A 25,770-nucleotide genomic window follows, 5' to 3' on the forward strand; every position below is an offset into this window, starting at 1 on the left:
GAGATGGGTCAGATTACTCTAAAGCCTTCACTTGAAACAACTCGTCTGGGGCTAATTGAATAAATACATCACAAATAATTGAATCCACGTAAGATACGCCACACTGGCTACAGTCTAACTTGCAATCACTCAATAAACCATGTGGCTCAACTATCCATTCCACATATGACTTGTTAACCTGCTTTTGTTGCTGAATTAACGTAAGGCACACTGCTGTGGCATGCAATTTATGCTCAGAATGTGCAGTTGACAATGTAAATAACACATCAGATTTCAACAAAGTAAGGTCCATGTGCGGAAAAAGCTTTTGCACCAAAATGTAAGAAAGAAACTGGGAGAAAGGAGGAGTGTGTGCTCATGTCTACATGGTCACTAACTTTTCTTACACTGCAGTAGAACAAGAAACATTTCAGGTAGATGTCCAACCTCTCTGTATATGTCAGAAAACCCTAAATCTGGAGGAGGGGGAGGGGGGGGGGTTGGGGGGGGGGGGGTACCTGTACACAGGGAACGAGTTGTACAGGTGGTGATGAGTCTGACTCACATGTGCATCAGTCTTGTAGCATCATCACGGAGGACCAAATTATGGAATTATGGCAGCAGCAGCTGCATATATAACAGCAGCAGCAAACAGCAACCCCTGCATTGGGATGATCCTTGGATTAGAAGGTTTTTGCTGACTGCCACACCCATCATAAATCGTGCAAATTTCCACATTTAAATAATGTTTGTTTCAAGTGCAACCAAAGGGCCACACCACTGGTGTGTCTGCTATGCAGGATATGGTTTGCAACATGATAAGTAGTCTATTAAGGCACTTCCCATGCCAAGCTCACAACATGGCAAATGGCTCATAAGCTTACACTGGATCATCTATTTTTTGACACTCCCTTGAATTTCAGCTTGATAATGGAGCTGTGGCCTTGTTGATAAATTTGGCTACGTATCAGGAACTGAGTAGCCCACTGTCACAAATAGTTAACAAGACAGTGGTTCCCACACTTGCCAGTGACTTTGTGACACAATATAAGAATTTGGAGCACCAAGTAACATTATTAATGGTTGATTCCTCACCAGTGTCAAATATTTTTGGGTTGGACGCTTTTACAACATTTGATTTGAAAATTGATGATCATTTTGATTAGGTGTCACCACTCACTCCTTTTCACGACCTAGACTCCCTTTTGCAGTCCCATAAACAGTTCTTTGAGCCAATAATGCAACGGATTTTTTGGGCCACGTTCAGTTCAAGCTGTCTGCAACACACAAGTTTTGTTATACTTGCCCTTTTCCATTTGATGTGAGAGATGTAATTGTAGCTGGATTAGACAGACTACAGGAATTATAGATCATTCCACATGCTGCACTGAGTTGGTAGGCAACACTGTTAGTTATGGTTAAAAAACACAATAGGACAATTCAGTTGTGTGGAAATTTCAAATCCACAGTTAATGTCTAGAGTGAGGTGAAAGTTTATCCAACCTTCACCCCACGGAGCTCTTGGCAAGGTTGGCAGGTTGACACTATTTATCAAAGATTGCTGTGAGAGACACTTTTCTGCAGTTTCTCCTCAGTCCTGAGTTGCATCAGTTGCTCAGTATTATTATACCATTTGAGCTCCAGAATATCGCCTTTTGCTGTTGCTTCAGCCCCAGGAATTTTTCATAGTTTTATAGAGCAGAAAGTCCACCATATCCTAAAGTGTGCAACTTATATGGATGATTTAATTGTGACAAGCACCACCAGGGAAGAACATTTGCAAACCTTACAGGCAGTTTTACAGGCAGTGGAGGACAGTGGTCTGCATTGTAAGTAAGAACAGTGTACATTTTTAGCACCCAGTGTCAAGTATTTAGAACACAACCTATATAACGAGGGCAATAAACCACACAATGACCATGACACAGAAATTGACAAGTTTCCCATCCCTCTGAACTTGAAGGAGGTGCAGTTGTCCCTTGGCAGTGTGAACTACTATAATAAATTCATAAAAAATGCACTGGAGGTCTCGCCCCCTCTAAATCAACTTGATAAGAAAGTTGTGAAATTTGTTTTATGAGGCACTTGTCAGCAAGCATTTTTGTGGCTAAAACATCACTTATGCTCTTCCCCTTGTCTTGCTACCTTTGATCCAAAGAAAAGCTTAATATTGGCCACTGATGCATTGTGGTATGGGATGGGTACCATACATCACCACAAAAATCCTGACATATTAGAACAACTTACTATTTTTGGTCTAAGACTCTCTCAAAATAGTTACTCCCAAATAGAGCAAGAGGTGCTGGCAATCATCTATGGTGTTAAAAAGCTTCACATTTTCCTGTGTGGTCCCAAATTTCACTTGGTCACAGACAATAAACCATTGGTGGTGGTTTTAATCCTATGGCCAGACCCCCTGATGAGACACCTTACAGACAACAGCACTGGATATTATTTCTCAGAAATTATTTTTATGATATCCACTTTTGACCCACTGCACAGCATGCTAATGTTGATGTGTTGTCCACGTTGCCTATGGGTCTCAATATGGAGTTCGATAGGAAAGAAACAGTTTGTTTAGCGACTGATGATCCTTTGCAAACAACACTGCAAGAATTTCCCATTACCATCAAAGAAGATGCGTTGGCCACAAGTCACAACCCAGTGTTGTGCAGTGCTGATGCAGTGGTTCAAACAGGATGGTCCATGCACCTTCCTAAGGATGCCCATCCCAATTTTTGTCCTCATAAGAATGGCTCATTTTAAGTCAGGGAATGCCGTTGTTTGAAATGTAGGATAACAAGTACTGCATTGTATTTCCACCTAAACTCTGACTACACATACTCCAGTTGCTGCATTCTTCTCATTGCGAGGGGGTGGGGGGTGGCGTGTATCGCATAAAAAGCATTAGCTTGTTTGATTGTATATTGGCCTGTGCTAAGCACACATATCGAACATACAGTGCAGCAGAGTCAGGCCTGTTCCTAGGACCAAGTGGCCCTTCATTGTGGCCTCAACTGACTCAGCTATGGGATAGGATACATGTGCATTTTGCAGGTCCCTTTCTTGGAGAAATGTGGTCAACATTGGTGGACACCATGTTCAACATCTGCTTTACAGCAATGATGTCCATCACAAGAGCAAGATCCACAGTCAGGGGGCTCACAACCATATCTGCAATAAAGCATCAGAATTTCATGTGTTATGTTGCCACAATGGTATCCAGTAGCTGATGACCTCTTGTTTCCATCCAACTTAGATGTAGAGCAGTTGGTCAGGGCATTTAAAACCCATAAGAGTAAGGAGGAGAGAGGGGTGGTGGCGGGGTGGGGGTGGGGGGGTGGGGGGGGGGGGCAAACCCTGCTGACAGAAGATGCTGTTTCACATTTCTTAGCTATGAACTCCCCCCCCTCAGTAATCGGGTGTAACCTGGCAGGGCCGCCAGCAGTCACATTTTACACCCCATTTCTGCAACAGTGTGTTGGTTTGGGCGCACACATCTGGGTGTCAACAGATATGAAGATAGTCCAACACAACGGTCAACAACTTTTTGAGGTTTTGGTAGGAGACACAGAAACCACAGTTATGACCACAACATGAGCAAAGCCAGCTGCCACTTAAGGAGCCAATGCCAGGGCATATACCTGTAAGTACAATGGCAGTATTTCCCCCTAGCATACAAGGCAATGGGATTCTCCACCTCTGCAACAAGACTGTTACTTAAGGTCACAACAGCATTCCTCTTCTACAGTGCAGGGACAGTAACCAATGGAGGTTGAGCCACTCCATTAAACACCAGCTCAGCTGCTCTGCACAGTGAAAAAGAGTTGTCATATTTTGCGTTGCCCTTGGTGCTGGCAGCCACACCTCTGGATGCTAACATCCCAATGGAACCATAGGCTTCTAGTGTCTCTCTCTCTCTCTCTCTCTCTCTCTCTCTCTCTCTCTCTCTCTCTCTCTCTCTCTCTCTCTCTCTCTCTCTCTCTCTCTCTCTCAACATATTATGGGTGTTGTTGACAATTCTGGTGGCTTGTGTACAGTTTTGACTGGTTCCATTCTTTGAACTTTTGAACACTCACTATTGAAAACTTGCTATGGCCTGCTTAGAGTGTAGTGTATTCCCCCATTTGTGAATTTTATTCTTTTAAACCCATATGACATTAATGAGTTGTAAAAGATGCACCCTTGTGTCCATTGTTTCACATGGCTATACAAATAGATCCTATCAGCCTGCCCATGAAATGAATATTCTGCCACTGTTAAATGGAACAGTAAAGTGGTAACTATTACTATACGTATGAAATATTCAAGACAGTCTAACTTCAAATGCACACAAGTGTCAAACATAAATATTTCTCGCAAATGCATCAGAAAATTTATGAAATTATCTGACAAAATTATTTATTTACTGGTGACAAATTCCAGTTGTTGGACTTTACATCAAAACATGTCGAATATTAACTTTCATTAATAGCTCAAGAATGAAAAATACTTGACAAATGTTTATACAGAATTTGTCCTTATTTCCTACATCTAAACATACGACTACATGAGAGCTCTGCAATTCAAAATTAAGTGCCATGTAGTGAGTTCACAGAACTGCTTTCAGACTATTTCTCAACCGTACACCTCATTGAATAGTGTATAGGAAAAATGAATACCCAAGTTTTTCCATATGTAGGGGGCAGTCAACAAAATATTATCATATTTGGAAGAGAAAGTTAGTAATTGAAATTTCATGGAAGATCTCTCCACAACAAAACATGCTTTAGTTTTTAAACTAAAGCCATCCAAACTCTTATGACAATCAATTAAAAATGTTTTTTTTTATTTTTATTTTGTTTCTCTGATGTTCATAAACACAATGTTATTATTTCACATTCATGTTTGGCACACTTTCCCGATGCTTAATCTGTGCTGTCATATGGGACTTTTACAGTAGTCTCAGTGGTACAAGACCATTTTTTTTTGTAATGTATGTGTGTGCATTATGTATCACATTTTTGTACCAGTTTAGGAAATAAAACATTGTCATTATCCGACAGTGACAACCAGTGCTGTTTTACTGTGACTCCTTTATCAGTTTATGGGCCCAGCAATCACCAAGTGATGAGTGACATAAATAAAATAAAATACCAGGTACTGTACCAAAAATGCATGTGAGAAAGACATTTTGAGGTTATTCTGCCAAGTACAAATGAAAATGTAACCTTAAAATAATAGAACGCCACATTACAAGAATTAAAAAGCTCTAATGCATTGACAGCTGGCTGGCCTACAAGTTTGAAGTGTCAGGGGAGCTTGGGATATTGTCACAGATCAGACACTTAAAACAGTGTGTAAAGGTAATGTAAACACTGCAGCAATACAGACATATGAAAAAGATCTTACAGTGTGGGAAAAAACAGCCAATGCAGATCAAAAATTATCACCAGAACAGAACTTCAATTCAGAAGAAGACCTTCTATATATTATTTAACTGCCATGTGGACCAAACTACTCTGAGTTTGCAAACAGAAAAACAATGTAAACATACATTAATTGAAGCAGAAATGGTACAACTTCAGAAAGTATATTTCAAGCAATATGGCTACATATATTTCACAGTTAGAAGACATGGTACATCACTAGAGGAATGAAGGTGAAAGTATTTCAAATTCTATGGTAATTACAAAACTGTTAATGATGTTATTGATGAGTAATACCATTTTCTGAGGCTGTGGAAAGTAATCATTTTCTGAGTGTGTGGGAATTGACAGATCCTGATCAACAAACATTAGCAGGTTTGACCTCAAGATAGTTGAGGGAAGAAAAATGCCCAAGTCTCCAGAATTATATGGAGGGGGAGGTGTTTCTTGCAGGTCACAAACAGAGAAACAAACACTTTAAGAATAACAAAAGAGTGTTGAAACTCTACATCAAAGGATCAAGATCAGAAATTGAGAGAGGGTGGCATGATAACAATTTTTTTCTTCAGTAACAGACTAGCATACAGATGACAATGTGTGGTCTTTAGATTCAGGTGCTACTGATCACATATGTAACAAAACTGAATGTTTACAGATATGTGGTTCATCTGAGGGTAATGCCCAGGACAAATATTTTAGCATATGATGGAGGAAGGTGGACTGAGAAACATCTATAAAATGTTTTGTGTGTGCCATGTATTCAGTTCAGTATATTCTCACTTGGAGCAGCTCTAGACAAGGGAATGAAATTTAAACCTGATAAGAAAACATGCAGAATCTTCAAGAGGGAAAACATTATTGCAGTAGGATTTCATGAAGAAAAGTTGTATAACATGAAGTTAAAGATTTCATTGAGTGAAAATGACATTTTTGGGCACACTTGGGTACTAAGGTAGACCTTAAAATTTAGCCTGAAAGACTTGCATATCAAAACTTTCTCCATGCAGAGAAGTCTTTGAAGGACAGACAAATTCTATTTGAGGAAGAAAATAAAAGCTATTTTAAGGAAGAACTGTCTGTTGAAGAAGAGTAAAACATCATTAAGGGTGAACTGCTTACTCCAAAGGAAGAGTATCAAGCAAAAGAAGGGGAAATTAAATCATCTGAAGAAGAATTATACTCTGAAATCAACTGTGCTAAACATAAAGTCAATGGAGATTGTATAGTATCAGTGAATCAAATAAGAAGCAGCCTATAAGACGTGGAAAAAATCAAAAAGCTTATTAGATAGGCCAAGCTTAATGTAAAATCTGCAAATGTGCCCAGTTTTATGAACACATCTCATAGCAAGATGCTATACAATGTCACAGCTCAGAAAATTCCAAACAGGCCATGCAAGAAGAAACGCATGCACTTAATCTTCATTACACTTAAACCATCACTGAATCAGCAGAAAACCAAGACATTCTCAACAACAGGTGGGTACTCAAAGTGAAGAGGAAAACTGAGGGAAATACACATTGATTTAAGGGCTGACTTGTTGCAAGATGATTTCAACAAAGGTATTGCATGGACTGTACTGAAACCTTTAGTCGAGTTGTAAGATTTATCTGCATAAGAATAATATTATTTACTGCCGCATCCAAAGAGATGGGCCTGAGTCAGTCTGATGTTAACACTAAATTTGTATAGAGTGAAACCCATACCAAGATACATATGCAACAACCAGAGGGCTTTGAGGATGGCACCCAAAGAGTATGCAAACTGAAGAAAAATATCTATAGACTGAAACAAGCATTTTTACTATTGAATCAACAATTCAACAGCATGCAAAACAAATCCATCCTGACAGCAATCAATGAAGATCCCTGTGTTTCTGTAGATGAGAGGAGTGGGCTCTTCACCATCCTAGCTATTCCCATCCATGATGGTCTGGTTGTACCAGAGTATACAGAAGTCATCAATCTGTTGCTGAATGATTTGCAGTAGGAAATTGATGTAACTACTAAAATGTAGATAATTACCTTAATTTGCAAATAGAGCAGTTTCAACATGGTTCTGTCTTCTTAAATTAAGAGGCATATGAGGGGGATGTGTTGGAATGGTACAACATGGAGAATGCCAATGCTGTGGCAATACACACTGATCGTGGTCACATGTAATCTGAGCTGGGACTCAGTTTAAAAAATTATCAGTGCTCTATTCCGTCAAGCTGTTGGAAGCTTGCACTATCTATCAGTGACAACCAGAACTGACATCAATTTTGCAGTGGAAAATACTAGTCAGCAACTCAAAAAAACTGGAGACACACATTGGAAAGTAGTGAAGAGAATTTTCAAGTACCTGAAGTGAATAGTCTCTTAAAACTTACATCATTAAGGAGTGGGGATGGTTGTTTGTCTGTTTTTAGTGACTCAATGTATGCATGGGATGTTCTTACTCAAAAATTAACTACAGGTTTTGTAGTTAAACTTGGTCTAGCAACCAGAGCTTGGAACTTGCAGAGGCACAAGGTGGTGGCCTCGTTAACAACAGATGCATTTCAAATACTCTCTGTATATTGATTTATTACTGATGCTCATAAGGCACTTCTAACTAGACTCTTAAGCTATTTCACTGAATTCTAGCAACTAACACATCATATGAAGTTTTGAATATTGGGTTAAGTTTTATATCATTAGCAAATATCATTAACTGTGCTTCAATTATTAGCAACAGTAGCACATCCATGAACAATCCGCAAGCTAGCTGTGATCACGTAAGGGTGTTATAATAATATGTCAGCTTACCAAGCCATGAAACTCCAGAGAATATGATAATTAAGAAACACTTACACTATTTCACAAGACTTTCCACTTCGTTGTATGATTTGATCTTTCATCCATTAAAATAAATAGCATCAAATTTTGGGCTCATGGGCATTTGTACCATTGGAAAGCAAATGTATTTTTCTACCATACCTGGGTCTTGATTATTATTTAGCACCTCTTTCCAGTAGATATTTCACTGCACAAATATTGACTCACCTTAGCTAATTTTTATTATGTGGTTTCTGGTTGTTTATCATGAGCAAAATTCAGAATTATCTACCATCTCTGCGAGCTTCCAATACCTTAATTTTTTCTTTGTTGTATTATCTCTCATGAAAGGATTACTTATAATGTGGTGATATAAGCATTTGTTCTTTCAGTTCATGTTAGCACTGTTTCTGAAGTTGTTATGCTATTGACCATATGTATTAAAACCAGTTCATCTTTACATTAAGAACTATTAATATGCACATCATGGACACACACACACACACACACACACACACACACATACACACACATACACACACATACACACACACACACACACACACACACAAAAACAAAACCTTACTTACTTCTTCTTCTGCTTCCTTTTCTATGGCTGTCAGCGATTCTGCATCTGCCAGGTTGTCAACAGCGATAGCCAAGAAAACATTTAACAAAATATCTTGTTGTTTGTATTAAGGAAGACCCATGTAATAACACACCAGTCCTGAAGAGCCATATATAAGAAACAGACATAGAATAGAATTCCAATCAACAAAATCTTTGTAATTCTCTCAAGAAACGTGCTCATGAGTTCACCTATCTCTACGTAATGCACACTATGGAGAACACTATTACACACAAAGGACAGTTATTAAGTGAATGTGTTTTATTACAACTTTCGTCCACATATAAGTACAATAAAATATTGTTTAATGGAACTAAACTTACTCCCTTAACATTACATCATAGATTTCTCATAGTCACAAAGCAACATTCACTTTCACATTAGCACACACAATGGCACTGTCATCATAGAGGATTAACAATGTAATACTTTTCGTGGTCATAATGAGTGAAACTGTCTTAAATCAACATTGCAATTAACACTAATGAAGGTAGCAAATGTTTAAATAAAGGAAGAATTTATAGATGGAAAGAAAGACTCGTAAGCACAAAACAACCTCTGCAATGAACAAGGAAGCTGAAGGCCAAAATGAATTTGAACTAAGACTGAAACAGCATGTCAACCAATGGATTCATGCCAAAATGTGTCGCTGTTTTTGAAATCATTGATACATATGGGAGACAAATCATGCATGATAACCTTTGCTACAGGACAATGTAATGAATAGTAATGAAGTTATCTGTTAGATGATTACAAGTGTGCATAGCAGACAATACCACAGGTGACTTTTAAGCATTATGTTCATGAAGGATGTGTTCTTGATTAAATTACAACAGCATTGAGTCCTGGATGTACTCCTATGAAACAGGAAGTAGTAACAGTTTAGAGAGAGAGAGAGAGAGAACATCCAACAGCCTTGGCCAAGAATACATTTAAAACACAAGAATTGCTAAGAACTCTTACTGATAATATTTTTGAGATGTCAAAGGAATCATATTGGATCTCCTCCAGGAGATGAGCCAAATTTTAGCTAGTTCTTGTTACAGTGGTGTGTTGATAAAGGAGATGAATAATCATATTGCCATAGAATTCTCCCACTCAAGCAGTACTGTGCTGGATGGCTATGCATGCCCTAATGCTGCACCTTATTTGAAAGAACCACTATATGATCCAAAATTTCACCTGTCCGAATATATATTTATTTATTTACTTATTTATTAAAGTTCAGCATGTTACCTATAATTTAAACACAGGCTGTATTCATCCTTACACAAATTATCATCAACAGCAAATGTTTTTTCATACAATGGCAACTAATGATACAAAATTCCTACACGATACTACTTCGCATCACCTTAACTATTCCCAATATTAATAAGACTACACCTACTTCCAATTTCAGCTATGTCTACCATTATTACTGCTCTAAACCTTGTTCACCTCCTATATATCACTAGTATACACCATAAATAATTGACACAGGTTACAAACAGTAATAACACCAGTTCTTGTCTGCCATATTTCAGAATGCACACCATCACTCCTCGTAGGTACACACTGCCAGTTCCTTGGGTGCTGTGGATGGCACTGTGGTCACATCTGCCTCTTCCAATGACTGTCAGCTTCGAAGGATGCATTGTTGCTTACACTGAGAAATGCAGCAGCATACCAGGTCACATCACCCCAACTCAAGTTCCTTGGGTGGCAAAACATGGCTGTACTTCCAACCTGGTGGTGTTGTTGTTGGACACATTGTAGGCAGGAGTGGATTCCTGACCATTCTAGCTATTCACATCTGCGATGGTCTGGTTGTATCAGAGCCCAGAAAAGTCACTGATCTGTTGGTGAATGATTCTGAGCAGGAGTTTGATTTAACTACACAATGTGATCAAAAGTATTCTGACACCTGGCTGAAAATTACTTACAAGTTTGTGGTGCCCTCCTTCAGTAATGATTGAATTCAGTATGGTGCGGGCCCACCCTTAGCCTTGGTGACAGCTTCAATCAGGAGCTAGAAGGTTTCTTGGGGAAAGGCAACCCATTGTTCGCGAAGTGCTGCACTGAGGAGAGGTATTGATGTCAATCAGTGAGGCCTGACGAAGTCGGCATCCCAAAATATCTCAAAGGTGTTCTATAGGATGCAGGTCAGGACTCTGTGCAGGCCAGTGCATTAAAGGGATGTTATTGTTGTGAAACCACTCTGCCAAAGGCTGTGCATTATGAACAGGTGTTCAATTGTGACGAAAGATGCAATCGCCATCCCCAAATTGTTCTTCAATAGTGGGAAGCAAGCCCCCTCCATGAAAAACGCGACCACACCCTAAGACCACTGCCTCCGAATTTTACTGTTGGCACTACACACTGTGGCAAATGACGTTCACTGGCATTCGTCATACCCACACAAGGCCATCGGATTGCCACATTGTGAACCATGATTTGTCACTCCACACAATGTTTTTACACTGTTCAATCATCTGATGTTTATGCTCCTTACACCAAATGAGGCATCGTTTGGCATTTAGTGGTGTGATGTGTGGATTATGAGCAGCCATTCAACAATGAAATCCAAGTTTGCCCACCTCCTGCCTGTCACAGTAGTTGCAGTGGATGGTGATGCAGTTTGGAATTCCTGTATGATGGTCTGGATAGATGTCTGCCTATTACACATTACAACCCTCTTCAACTGTTGGCAGTCTCTTTTCAGTCAACAGACGAGGTCAGCCTGTACGGTTTTATGCTGTATGTGTCCCTTCATGTTTTCACTTCACTATCACATTGGAAACAGTGGACCAAGGGATGTTTAGGAGTGTGGAAATGTCACATACAGACGTGTGACACAAGTGACACCTAATCATCTGACAACGTTCGAAGTCCATGAGTTCTGCGGAGCACCCCCTTCTGCTCTCTCAAGTCTAATGGCTACTGAGGTTGCTGATATGGAGTACCTGGCCGTAGGTGGCAGCACAATGCATCTAATATGAAAAATATATGTTTTTTGGGGGTGTCTGGATACTTTTGATCACATAGTGTATGAGCAGTGATAGTCTACGATGCATTGCTTCTCAATCTTCTGTCACAAGCTTCTGTAGTGCAGTTGACAGGGATTGATTTTTAATTAAATGTGTTACCCAATCCTTTCTTGAAATAGTGTTGTCAATATTGTCAAAGTTCTGCTGCACTACCTCCAAATGCAGTATCTCTTTAACATCGAATCTCCCATGCTGATTCAGTTGCTGCCAACCACTGTCAGCAACATTAAAATATAGCCCACATCCCTAGATAGAGACTTCAACAGCACAGGTACATTCAGAGGTCTGTCTTTGACCAATCCAGTGCCAGTAGGTGGCATAAGGGCCATGTCTATGAAGAAGTGTGTCAATCCTCTTGAACTGAAATGCCTCATTCCCAGTCTCTGTTTTATATTTGGGGGAAACCCATATGTGCACACCTCTATTTGGGCATCATCGCATTGTCTCTGCTACAAGTGAAAGACCAAATTCTGAATTTGCTACTTGCTCATGATGAATGTTCCTATTGAATCAGCATTTCATGATGATATGCTTTCTTCAGCCAATACATCACCTTTCTTTCTGTATCTGGAGTACTCCAATGCCTCAGCTGACACTGTACTGAAAGCTTCTGCCAACCAAAGAAGTTACACCCTGTTAAATACCCATGCCTGTGTTATAAGCTAAAGTCCATGCACTCAATCACTGTAACTAGAATCAAGATGGGATTATAAGAAGATGTTATTCTTTAAATGGTAGTTTATTATCACTACTGGCTAGACTAATAATTCTGTCCATTATGCTCCTGCCTCTCTTCCTCATTTCTTCAGTATGTCCACTATAATTTTTTTGTTTGTACAGGAAGATGCATAGATATCTGGTGACTGAATTTCTCTTTGTGGTACTGTTGATTAATTTTATGATTGGGTATCTTAAAATGTTCCTTTTTACCAACAAGTATGAAGTCTTCTCAGGCACAATAGACAATTTAACTCCTTGGCACCACTGATGTAATTGTGGAAGGACTATGTCACTTCCTTCTTCAAGGTTATTTCTGAATCTCCCCTTCACAAGGATTATCAGGTTATCAGAATGTGCCACAGCTCTCTCGACTGCATCACTATCATGCTGCTTTCGTAACAAAGGGTCAAGCACCATATCCCAGGGACAGTGCCACTTATTGACCCCTGTGGGCAGCCTAATAAATTAATTTTGCTCCGATCTCACCTGGTCACAATAGCATTCCTTCTCTGATTTGAGTGTGCGCTGATATGAAACTTCCTGGCAGATTAAAACTGTGTGCCCGACCGAGACTCTAACTCGGGACCTTTGCCTTTCGCGGGCAAGTGTTCTACTATCTGAGCTACCAAAGCACGACTCACGCCCGGTCCTCACAGCTTTACTTCTGCCAGTGTCTCATCTCCTACCTTCCTTTTAATCTGCCAGGAAGTTTCATATCAGCGCACACTCTGATGCAGAGTGAAAATCTCATTCTGGAAACATCCCCCAGGCTGTGGCTAAGCCATGTCTCCGCAGTATCCTTTCTTTCAGGAGTGCTAGTTCTGCAAGGTTCGCAGGAGAGCTTCTGTAAAGTTTGGAAGGTAGGAGACGAGATACTGGCAAAAGGAAACCTGTGAGGACCGGGTGTGAGTCGTGCTTTGGTAGCTCAGATGGTAGAGCACTTGCCCACAAAAGGCAAAGGTCCTGAGTTCGAGTCTTGGTTGGGCACACAGTTTTAATCTGACAGGAAGTTTATTCTTTAAACAGTTTGATAGAGCTGGTGGACAGTCCATGTACCTCAGATGGGCAAAAAGTGCTGCCCACCATAAGTAACTGAAAGCCCTGAAGATGTCCACCATTATGGTTACAACATAACTTGGTACCCAGACAGGTGTACATTGGCAATAAGGCATGCCAACAGCTGATGATCTGTCTGGCGAGTTAATGACAAGAGCTTGTGTGGCAATGAGCCAAGACATGGTTTTTAGTTGGTACCCACATCTAACTAGATGAACACTTGGCTTCTACCCAAGTCCCACCTCAGTTACATGACTAACAATCATTTCAAAACATGTTCTCACACTTTCACTTAGGATAGACAGATGGGGTACACATAATTCCATCCGGAGAGTGAAGGGCTGGAAACTAGCTGAGGCAGCAGATGTCAAAAATGTCTATGAAAACCTTGAACAAAAGATGCAGCCATGCATGTGCATTGTGACAGCCAGGTGAGCATGTTTTGACAGTTGTGGGGCCATGCTAGGCTGGATGAGCATCATGGCATGGGCAGTGAGCTGACTGGCAAAGCTCGAAGTATGTGAAATCCTGACTGCAGGTCAGCTAGTCAGAAACACTGAACACATGGTGGGCAAATCCTGACCATCTGAACAAACTACACAGGGTCACTACCATGAATGAACAAGTTGAATAGGTAAATAAGGGAGATGTTAAATAAAAAGTAAACAGAGCCAGTAAAAGAGAAACCAGTCACATGTTTTAAAAACAAAAATTAGGCAATGACACAACTGAAGATACACCTTCTCTACAAGATTTTATTTAAAAGCCTTTAAATATTATTAATAGTTAAATGTTTTGCATATAGAATGATCTTTAAAAATAGTAACTCACTAATACCTTAAGTGGTTCACATAAACATAGTTTCAATAGACAGGGCTCCTGAGCACTATCAAACAGTTCCGATAGACTTCCTTTGAGTATTTTGTATTTTGAATTACAGACCAGAATGTATATTCTATGCATGAAAGAGTGAATTTTCTGAAAAATAAAACATGTAACAGCAAAAGGACTGGCAATTGGTAGAGGCAGTTAGAAATGTATGACTATTAATTAGTTCAATTATTTAATATTTATTAATGTGTAGTATGTATAACAATTATGTATAAAATTATGTGTTATTTATAGTTGTGTGTAATAATTAAGTGTTATTTATGGTTGTTCAAACCAGAGATCAGGCAGAAAAATATGTAAAGACTTATTACAGGTTAAGTGGATATATTTGAGAATTTGACACATTAAGCCACAATATTCAGAAGTGGCTGCAGTTGAACAAGGAGACCGATGACCAGCAGTGTTTGTGCAGCAGATTCGACTGATCAATGATCTAGCAGATGGACAATGCTCCCAAGGAGAATGACAGGGCAATGCCTGAAAATGCCAGCATAGAGGTAAAACAAGGAAAGCCAGCACATCTGTCTATATTGGTCATGTTTCTGCCCAATGTGAGAAGCATAGATCATGACCGAACAGTCAGTCACTGTCCTATAAACTTCGTGACACTAGTGAAAACACGAAATAAATACCTCCGACATGTGGGCACGAGACGGTCCTTTGAGGAGAGAAAGAAGAGGCGAAGAAATGTTGCCTGGATGGATGGACCGACGGTTAGTCAGTGGACATCATACTTTGTGCTGCAATGACTTAGCTGTGATGTTACTTGACAGAAGATGACGTTGGTGCCGCACCAATAGGTCAATGCAGAAGATGCCATCCCAGATGTTACCAGAAATGAATTAATGTGGTACTTACCCAAGTGGCTGGGGAGGATGAAGGGCCTGCATCTTTACCAGAAGGGTCACCTGTGAACCTAGAGGTTGATGCACTCCACCAGAAGACACCAAACCTGAGAGTCGCTGGTTCGATTCCAGGATGAACTCTGTACCATACCATAAATGCTTGTTAATAATGCAATGAGCAAATTCACAAGGGAAGACTGTGCCACTTCCGCAGTGGGTCAGGGGTACAGTACTGAATGGAAGAATACGCTATCTGATGCTCCGCTTCAACACAAGCTGTTACCACATGAACGGTCACTGGAATCTGCACGCTACAACTCTGCACTGCACTGCTGCCATGAGGAATTGAGTGAGTTTAAACACAATGTGTTACTCTGTTTGTTTAAAAGGTCTTATGTGTCAGTAAATGGCTGATAGTGAAACCACCAATGTTTCACTCACTGAGTCAAGGGAAGAACTCATTCCACTGCCCACAAAGGGTTGCTTCCCCTCCCACCATCACTGACAAAATAATGACCTTTACTCCTGTCTGTCACCGACACTCAATATCTAGTGTCACAAAACCCTGACCTGCTACACTTGGAGTCAGATAACCTTGGCTCTTTTTGGGATGTACATGGTAGGGAATTTGTGGCACAAGAAATTGTTGATGCCATCACCAGCGAAGGGCTGCAGACAACCCACAGACAGCAGATGACAACCTGCAGTCAATGGATAGTATTTCAGTACATTGGTGAGTGCAAATTGGTGCCAGGTGTTTTTCCTTATAAAGTAACGCTTTCAAGGAGTAAAAAACTAACAATGTAAAGCTCTCTTTCTTTCAGATAAATTTGACACTACAAAAAATCTTTTGCGAACAGTGTTAGATGTTCTTGTTATTTTGATCGGAACACTAATTGGGTTTCTAATGTTATTTCTTATATAGCTGAGTCTATGTTCTTGTGGTCATAGGAAATATATTTGTGAGAATAACCATTTGTTGAACAGGAAATCATTATAATGACAGACAGTAGGACACAAGGAGATTCCACCTATGAGGCTATTCAGAGCCTACTTAATCAGGTAGCCCAATTGAGGTCCGACAATAATGAATTGTTGAATCAACTATCTGCGTACACCTCAACATCTAGTGCAACTCCTCCCATACTCGATTCATCGGCAGCCACTACTGTGACTCCCTTCTCTGGCAAGCCAAGAGAGGACATGGAAGCATTTTTTTGCTGATTTTTTAGCAGCTGCTAAACTGGACTGCTGGTCGGGTGAACAGGTGATGCAAATGACAAGGTTACAATTAACCAGAGAAGCTAAGTAGCATGTAATATATCACAAGAAGTTATGAAATGCATTAACTTTTGAAGAATTGAAACAAGGTTTGCTCAAATGTTTTAAAAAGCATAATAGTTGCCATTTTTATAGGGAGCAATTGAACAACATGTCTCAAATACACAATGAAACAATAGAAAGCTTTGTGAACAGAATATTAAAAGTAAATAGTAATATTTCCCAATTGTCAGCCATTGATGAAGCCGATGAGTATATTATACAAGAAGAGGAGAACAGGGCCTTAGATACTTTTTGTGAGGATTGCCACCCGAAACAGCGTGCTGTTAGGGCAGAATTTCTGAAGAATTTAACTGATGCAGTCAACAATGCTACAGCATTAGAGGAAATAGATGGCGTGATGAGGTGTACAAATTGCCAAAGGGTGGGCCATACATATCTTGACTGTTGCAGTACAGGGAAATTTGCAAACAGTGGTCTGTTAAACAGGAATGGGAACCCCAGAACTACCGCAGTATATTCCCATTAAAGTTCTATGCTATTAGAGTGCAGGCAAAGGCGGAGTGCTGGTTAGCAGGCACTATCAAGGGTAAAACACTAGGAATATTAGTTGATATTGGGGCTCATGGGTCAGACATAAGTAAACAGTGCACTGAGGTCAGGAGATATGACCCTCCAAGATATAATTTAAGTTTTATAGGTGGAGGTGACATATGTTCAGTAAACTGCACGTCACTGACCTTTCACATTGAGGGTGCACAATTCCAGGAGGTTGTGTAAGTCATATCAAGGGTAAGATTTCCTGAATAAACCAATAGCAAACAGTGGAGCTGAGACGTACATTGTTTCGATTAGGTGATCCAGCTGCCAAGGATGCTCAGCCACAAGATCCCTCTTCCTGGAAAGAGGACTCAACTAAACTGCAAGCACTGTCCTTGAAGGTAGATTTGCAGGATAAAATACCATTCAGTACAGGAAAGCTACTTTGAGTGCACATTAATGCTGCACATAAACACAATATGCATAGTGGAGCTGTTAGAGGAAAATGATGAATTGAACACAGCACATTATTTTGTGAGCAGGAGCATAGTTCGTGCCATAGCAACTGATGGAGTACAGAAGGTACTGCTGCATTTAGATAGCTGAAAGGAAATGTTAATACCTAACATAAGTGCCTTAGAGGAAGACGATTTTTATTGGTCAGACCTAGACAATAGGGACAAACTAATCACATACAAAACTGCATTGCGCCAGAAGATATCACACTGAAAAGCAAACAAACAGGATACAATAGCAGAATCTGTTTAGTCCACAGGGACTGCTTCCACTAATGAACATCACGCAACACAGGATTCCAACAAGAGATAACACTCCAATTTATAGGAGACCATACAGAGTTCCTCACCAGTTACAACCATTACTTGATGAATTCATAGATCAGCAATTAGATGATGGTATAACAGAGTATTCAGATTCGCCATACAGTGCAAATGCAGTAATTGTGCCAAAGAAATCTGCTGACAGTGGGAAACATTGTAGATTCTGTAGTGATTACAAGCATTTAAATAGCAATACAATTCTGGACCTGCATCCATCACCAAATATCATATATACCATTGATCATTTCAGCAACAGTAAATATTTCTCCACAATTGACTTGAGGAACAGGTACCATCAAATAGAAGTTGCCCCAGAGTACAGACATAATACTGCTGTCTCTACCTTTTCAGGTCATTGGCAATTCTTAAGGGTGCTTTTTGGATTAAAAAATGCCCCTGCAACATTCCAAAGATTGCCAGATGGTGTGTTGTGTGGGTTAACACCTCAACAATGCATGATATACCTTGATGAAAATCATATTTTCAAAAGATATCAAGCAGCATGTGATTTGCTTATGCATAGTTTTCCAACATCTCAGGGATGCTAATTAAATTTGGAAAAGTGTCACTTCACATTAACAGGAATAAAATATTTAGGCCATATTATCAGCAAACATGGAATCAAAACTGATCCATGGCTAATAACCACAGTTAAAGATTTTCCAACACCACCATCTATCGAGGTCTAGGCGTCTCAAATTATTATAAACATTTTTTTAAATACTATTCAGAAATTGTATGACCTCTCATGAAGTTATTGAAAAAAGGTACTACAATTCACTGGGCAATGGAATGTGACACAGCATTTGAAAAACTGAAATACAAATTAACATATAGTCCTGTATTAATCTATCCAGATTTCAGCAAAGACTTCAGCCTGTCCTGTGATGCATCTGGATGTGCTATCGGAGCAGTTTTGGGTCAAAGCATTCATGGTGCAGAACATCCAGTAGCCTACGCATTCAGACTATTAACTAATGATCGACACATTGCTAAACGTTTCTGGTGGGAGGCAAGAAAGCACAATGTAGCACAATAAGTGCACAATTGCATAACATGCACATAGCAAGCAGACTACTGCCATCAACATATACTGTTACAAACACTCCTGGAAACATCACACCTATTTCAAATAGTAGGAATGGACATTTATAGTCCCTTTAGTAAAACACCAGCCAGGAATAGGGGTGTACAAACAATTTCAGAATATTTCTCAAGATATTTAACTGTGGTAAGTCTCCCTGATCAACAGGCAAACACCATTGCACAGGCTATGGTCAACAATTGGATTTTAAAATTCGGTGCACCAGAGTACTTATAGCTGACCAAGGTAGTTACTTCATGTCTGACCTCATGAAACAACTTTGCCGTTTGCTGAAGGTACATAAATTATGCAGAATCCCATTACATCTACAGGCAAAAGAACAAACAGAAATGGTTCCCCACACTACTGGGCAGATGCTTGGTTATTTTATCAACAACCAACACAACAATTGTTATATCATCATTCAATACCATGTAAGCCCTTAAAACGCCAAAACATAGAAGGAACGGTCATGGCACCTAAAGAAATTTTAAGCCCAAAGAAGGGAAGAATGGAAAAGCAGTTAGGAAATTTGCTCTAATCATTAAGGACATGTAGAAGAAAAGTACAGAATAGCAGAGAATTAGAATGACAAGAGAAATTAGTCAACATATACACTAAGTATCCAGATTTCAAAATTTGGCAATGGGTTTTTCTACCCACTCGCTATGTTGCTGAAGGACAGACAAAAATCTACAATAATGATTGAAACAGACGAAATGAATTAAGAAACACAAAAAAAAGAAAAAAAAAAGAAAAGAAAGTGACAAATTACCAGGGTCCTTGCCAACTTGTAAAAATCACAGCAATAGTTTTTGTCAAGTTACGGTTACACACAAAGGCAACTATTGTTCATGCAAGCTGGTTGAAACCTTTTAAGGGAGTAAAAGATGTAATGGCACCAACAATAGCAAATACAGAAGACCACTGATCCACCAACATAGAACACACACTCAGCCACATATAACCTTGGGCTGTGTGCAGTCAATTACGCATCTACAATACAAAATCTACCATTCTAATGCAAATACAAATAAGCTTTGTATACTGCAGATTCTAGCAATAATGTACTAACAGGAAACTAGGTACAGAAAAGGGAATTAGGAAAATACACAAAGAGGAATTCTGGGCTCTAAGTAATAGGAAGTACTGACATGTGATTAGGTACCATGTGCTTAAATAAGTGTAAGTCATTCATTATAATGTATTGATAAGGGTATCTAGGTCATACAAAGTTCACAATAACTTTTCTTTTGCCATAAAATCACAATTATGAAAGATGCACTTAGCAATACTACTGTCCGTATTACAGGTATCACCTTCTACCACAATGGGGTACTACATCATTGCAGAACTACTTTTCTTGTTTGCAGGTATGAATAACATGAGCTATGGATTCCAGTCGTAGAAATGTTGGAATACGTGAGGCAATACTGACCCTACAACTTATCTTAGAAGATAGATTAAGGAAAGGCAAACCTACATTTCTAGTATTTGTAGACTTAGAGAAAGCTTTTGACAATGCTGACTGGAATACTCTCTTTCAAATTCTGAAGGTGGCATGGGTCAAGTACAGGGAGCGAAAGGCTATTTACAATTTGTACAGAAACCAGATGGCAGTCAAGGGACATGAAAGGGAGGCAGTGGTTGGGAAGGGAGTGAGACAGGGTTGTAGCCTCTCCCCAATGCTATTCAATCTGTATATTGAGCAAGCAGTAAGGGAAACAAAAGATAATTTTGGAGTAGGTATTAAATTCCATGGAGCAGAAATAAAAACTTTGAGGTTCGCCGATGACATTATAATTCTGTCAGTGACAGCAAAGGACCTGGAAGAGCAGCTGAACGGAATGGACATGGTCTTGAAAGGATAATATAAGATGAACATCAACAAAAGCAAAATGAGGATAATGAAATGTAGTCGAATTAAGTCAGGTGATGCTGAGGGAATTAGATTAGGAAATGAGACACTTAAAGTAGTAAAGGAGTTTTGCTATTTGGGGAGCAAAATAACTGATGATGGTTAAAGTAGAGAGGATATCAAATGTGGACTGGCAATGGCAAGGAAAGCGTTTCTGAAGAAGAGAAATTTGTTAACATCGAGTATTGATTTAACTGTCAGGAAGTCTTTTCTGAAAGTATTTGTGTGGAGTGTAGCCATGTATGGAAGTGAAACATGGACGATAAATAGTTTGGGCAAGAAGAGAATAGAAGCTTTTGAAATGTGGTGCTACAGAAGAATGCTGAAGATTAGATGGGTAGATCACATAACTAATGAGGAGGTATTGAATATGATTGGGGATAAGAGATGTCCTACCAACCAATCCCTTCGTCTAGTCAAGTTGTGCCACAAACATGTTCTGAGGCATCAAAGGATCACCAACTCAGCACTGGAAGGCAGTGTGGAGGGTAAAAATCATAGAGGAAGGCCAAGAGATGAATTCACTAAGCAGATTCAGAAGGATGTAGGCTGCAGTAGGTAATGGGTGATGAAGAAGCCTGCACAGGATAGTGTAGCCTGGAGAGCTGCATCAAACCAGACTCAGGACTGGAGACCACAACAACAACAACAATGGATTCCAGGTGCACCAGTTCAGGAGTGGCACAATTTTTGTTGGACAAGACATGATGGTACTAACTAATCATCAGTGGACAACAGTATTGGAATATAATCTATGGCAGATACATAATGAACTTGGGTGGTTAGAGCTAGAATTTAGTACCTTAAACTCAGCAGCAAGGAAAGTGGAGAAATCTGATGAAACAGCAAGCGAATATAAAACTCTGCAGTACTCATTTGACCAGTTATGAGGTCAATTGCATCAAATAGAAGGATTAGCGTCACACGCAGTCAAATGATTTAAACAAAGAATGATGAAGGCAGGTGATAAATTATTAAAAACTATTTTTGGCCTGGCAGGCAACAATGATATCATGCAGTTCAATAATACATTACAGGGTGTTACAGTTACAGCAGGTCTCAACAATACCACTATTGCCAGGAACACTATGAGGTTAAATGACTTCAAACAAGCAGTACTCAATAACAACAAGACCATTAGGAATGTTACGCAAGAACTGAAGAAGTATCTCCAAGCTACCACCATGTCATTGAATGCTGATTGAAAGATAATACAAACCAGACTAGATATAGAAGATAAGATCTAAGTAGTGATGTTACTTCAATTACTCACAGATCAGTTAGTGGATGTACAATTAACAGCAGAGGATCTTAAGGAAGCCATCCACCATGTAGTACAGGTGTATTTATTGTCAATATTACTATCACAAACAAACTTTATAATCACATTGATTCAAATCCGTAAACAGTTACCGGAGTCACTACGATTAATCTTCCCTCCAGATTGAAATTTTTTCACTCTAAAGCAGAGTGTGCGCCGATATGAAGCTTCCTGGCATATCAAAACTGTGTGCCGGACTGAGATTCGAACTCGAGACCTTTGCCTTTCACGGGCAAGTGCTTTACCAACTGAGTCATGCTTGGGTAGCTCAGTTGGTAGAGCACTTGCCCACGGAAGGCAAAGGTCCTGAGTTCGAGTCTCGGTCTGGCACACAGTTTTAATCTGCCAGGAAGTTTCCCTCCAGATAAAGAACACTTGCTGCACTACCACCACTTAGCTAAGGTACTAATGGACACAAATGGCATAAAGTTACGAATTCGTATTTCCTTCCCGGTGACCGGCAAATCAGATATTATGACTGTTATACAGTGCACTACTTCCGAGTGAAATGGGGCCAGATTTGTATAATTTCGAACAAGTCAGGTATTCCTAATCTCCAAAACATTGAATGCAACTGCAGTAATGACAGCTGCTGAATTACGCAACTGATGCCTGAGAGGTTTATGATATGTCTATCACATGCCACTGAAGTGAACACCAATAATTGTGAACCCCAGCTATTTTTTGAGCAAAACAAAGCCTCAAATACCCCATGCTACATACTAACTGATACACCATATTTTTTCGAGCACATACGAGAACACTGGCGTTACACAATTAACCAACCAACCGATATCTTTCGCCATTATTTAAACCATGGTGCCGCTACTACAACCAAACACGTTAAACTCCATGGCAGTGGACTGATAGTTAATGGTAAATTATTTTCTCCCTCAGGTGTGAAATTTCACTTGCGCACAAGCAAAGCTGGTTCGACCATTGTCACCTCATTGTACCCACTAATTTACTGGCCAGAAAAACCTATGCAGCTATTGGCTCCTTCAAATCTGTCTTACCTAAACAGCTCCTGCAATTCCTCCATCCTGCAGTCATTAGATGTTCTTATCACAACACAGCAAGGCAAGATTGATGTCAATGCTATGAAGCTGCATACTGTACAGTTGAATGACGAACATGAAATGTTCATTATGATATTGGGCACAGGTATTTTTGGAAACTTCTCGTTCATAATTATATGTTTTACTGCTTTCCTCCATATCAGATGATAATCGAAGACAAACAATAACATCTGACTGCATCAAATTCCAGTTGAATGGCTACAAAAATGCTAAGCATACACATGTTCTGCTAAAATGTGTGTAGAGATAATTGTTACTTGCTACTTCATTTTATTGTTACTGATCATAATTTTACCACACTTCTAGCATTTTTTCAGAAGGTTTCATAGTGATCATGTATTTCAAACTATAACAGAATGAATGTATTATGTAATTTTCCTGACAGACTAAGGACACACTTTGTTTTTGTTTCTTGTTTGTTAGTCATTTCTAGATGGACATAGGAAAAAATTAAAGAATGAATTTTTCTGGGTGGAGGAGGAATGTAGGATGTATAATAACTATGTGTTATTTATGTTTGTGTGCAGAGAAATATGTAAAAACTTATTATAAGTTAAGTGGACATTTCAGAGACTTTGACATGTTAAACCACAATGTTTGGAAGTGGCAGCAGTCGAGCAAGGAGACCGATAACCAGTGGAGTTTGTGCAGCAGCAGTCAACACTTTGACAGAGCAACAACTGAGCAGATGGGCAATGCTCCAAAGGAGAACAACAACCAGTGAAATTTGCACGTCAGTGGTCAACGCCACAGGAACTATCAGGATACAGAATTCACAATGCGTGACATATCTGGTGATGCAGCGGAGGATGACAGGGTAATGCCCAACAATACCATCATAGTGGACACATTTCTGCCCAACGTGACAAGCACTGATCAATGACCAAGGAGTCAGTCACCATCCTATAAACTTGGCGACATTAGTGAAAACACCTTATAAACACCTGCGACAAATGGGCATGAGGTGGTCCTTTGAGGGGAGAAGGAAGAGATTAAGAAATGCTGCCTGGATGGATGAACAGATGGTTAGTCAGAGGGCATTATACTTTGCTGCAATGACTTAGCCGCTATGCTGCTTGACAGAAGAAGATGTCAGTACCACCCAAATAGGTCACAGCATAAGATGTCATCCCAGATGTTACCGGAAAGAAGTTCATATGGTACTTACCGAGGTGGCTGGTGAGGATGAAGAGACTACAACCTCACCAAATGGGTCACTTGTGAACTTAGAGGTTGATGAACTCCAGCAGAAGATGCCAAGCCTCAGTGTCACTGGTTCGATTCCAGGACTGACCACTCCGTGCCATGCTGTAGCTGCTTGTTAACAACACAATGAGTGAATTTGCAAGGAGAAGACCACATTGCTAATGCAGTGGGTCATAGCTACAGTACTGGATAGAAGAATATGCTGCCTGGTGCTCCACTGCAACACAAGCCGTCCCTGCATGAGTGATCACTGGAATCTGCATGCTACAACTCCGAGTTGCATCACTGCCACGAGGAACTGAGTGAGTTAAAACACATTAGTCTGTTTGTTTAAAGGGTCTTATGTGTCAATAAATGACTGATAGTGGAACAACCAATGTTTCATTCACTGGGCCAAGGGAAGAACCCGAAGTGTCGCTTTCCCTCCTGCCATCCATGACAATATAATGACCTTTGTTCCTGTCTATAACCTAGTGTCACAAAACCCAACTTGCTGCAAGTGATATAATGATGCAAACTAGCACCCATATAAACAAAAACACTATTTGTGTGAAAACCATTAACGATACACAAAAACTATGAGTGGCATTGAAATACTTTTGAGAGTGGGAAATACTGACTCATTTTCAGGATGAAGCTATAAGTATCAGCGACCATTTTTGCATGGCTACACTCAGATTTTGGTACTCAGTTGGAGTGGAGCTCACATATGTGCACCTTGAAGTCATCTTGTGGGTAGACAAAATATTTTCTAAGTAGTTGGTTGAGACTTGTAAGAATTTCACCTGTGACCATCATGAAGAACCCTGAAATAGAATGAAATTTTCACTCTGCAGTGGAGTGTGCACAGATATGAAACTTCCTGGCAGATTAAAAGTTTGGAAGGTAGGAGACAAGGTACTGGCAGAATTGAAGCTGTGCGGACGGGTTGTGAGTCATGCTTGGGTAGCTCAGTTGGTTAAGCACTTGCCTGCGAAAGGCAGAGGTCCCAAGAACAAATCTTGATCTGTCACACAGTTTTAATCTGCCAGGAAGTTCCAACTCTGAAATAATTTTAGCTTTTCCATACTTAGAAGAAATGCAGGCTGCCTGAATGGATGGGGTGGGGCTTATAAATATTTCAAGATTGTTGGTCAAAAAAGAGTTTA

The 25,770-nt window shown here is 39.8% G+C and overlaps 1 protein-coding gene across 18 annotated transcripts in view; it reads right to left on the reverse strand.

The window, feature by feature from the left end:
* The window catches only part of LOC126297395 (muscle calcium channel subunit alpha-1-like), a 1,224,415-nt gene that overhangs the window by 335,004 nt on the left and 863,641 nt on the right, over positions 1-25,770 (reverse strand). For all 18 annotated transcript variants that reach the window (XM_049988154.1, XM_049988156.1, XM_049988157.1 and 15 more), the window contains exon 16: positions 8,776-8,867. In XM_049988154.1, coding sequence (XP_049844111.1) covers positions 8,776-8,867 — 92 coding nt within the window. The remainder of the gene's footprint in view (positions 1-8,775; positions 8,868-25,770) is intronic.

The sequence above is a fragment of the Schistocerca gregaria genome, chromosome X, assembly GCF_023897955.1.
Source record: "Schistocerca gregaria isolate iqSchGreg1 chromosome X, iqSchGreg1.2, whole genome shotgun sequence".
In the NCBI taxonomy this organism is placed as follows: domain Eukaryota; kingdom Metazoa; phylum Arthropoda; class Insecta; order Orthoptera; family Acrididae; genus Schistocerca; species Schistocerca gregaria.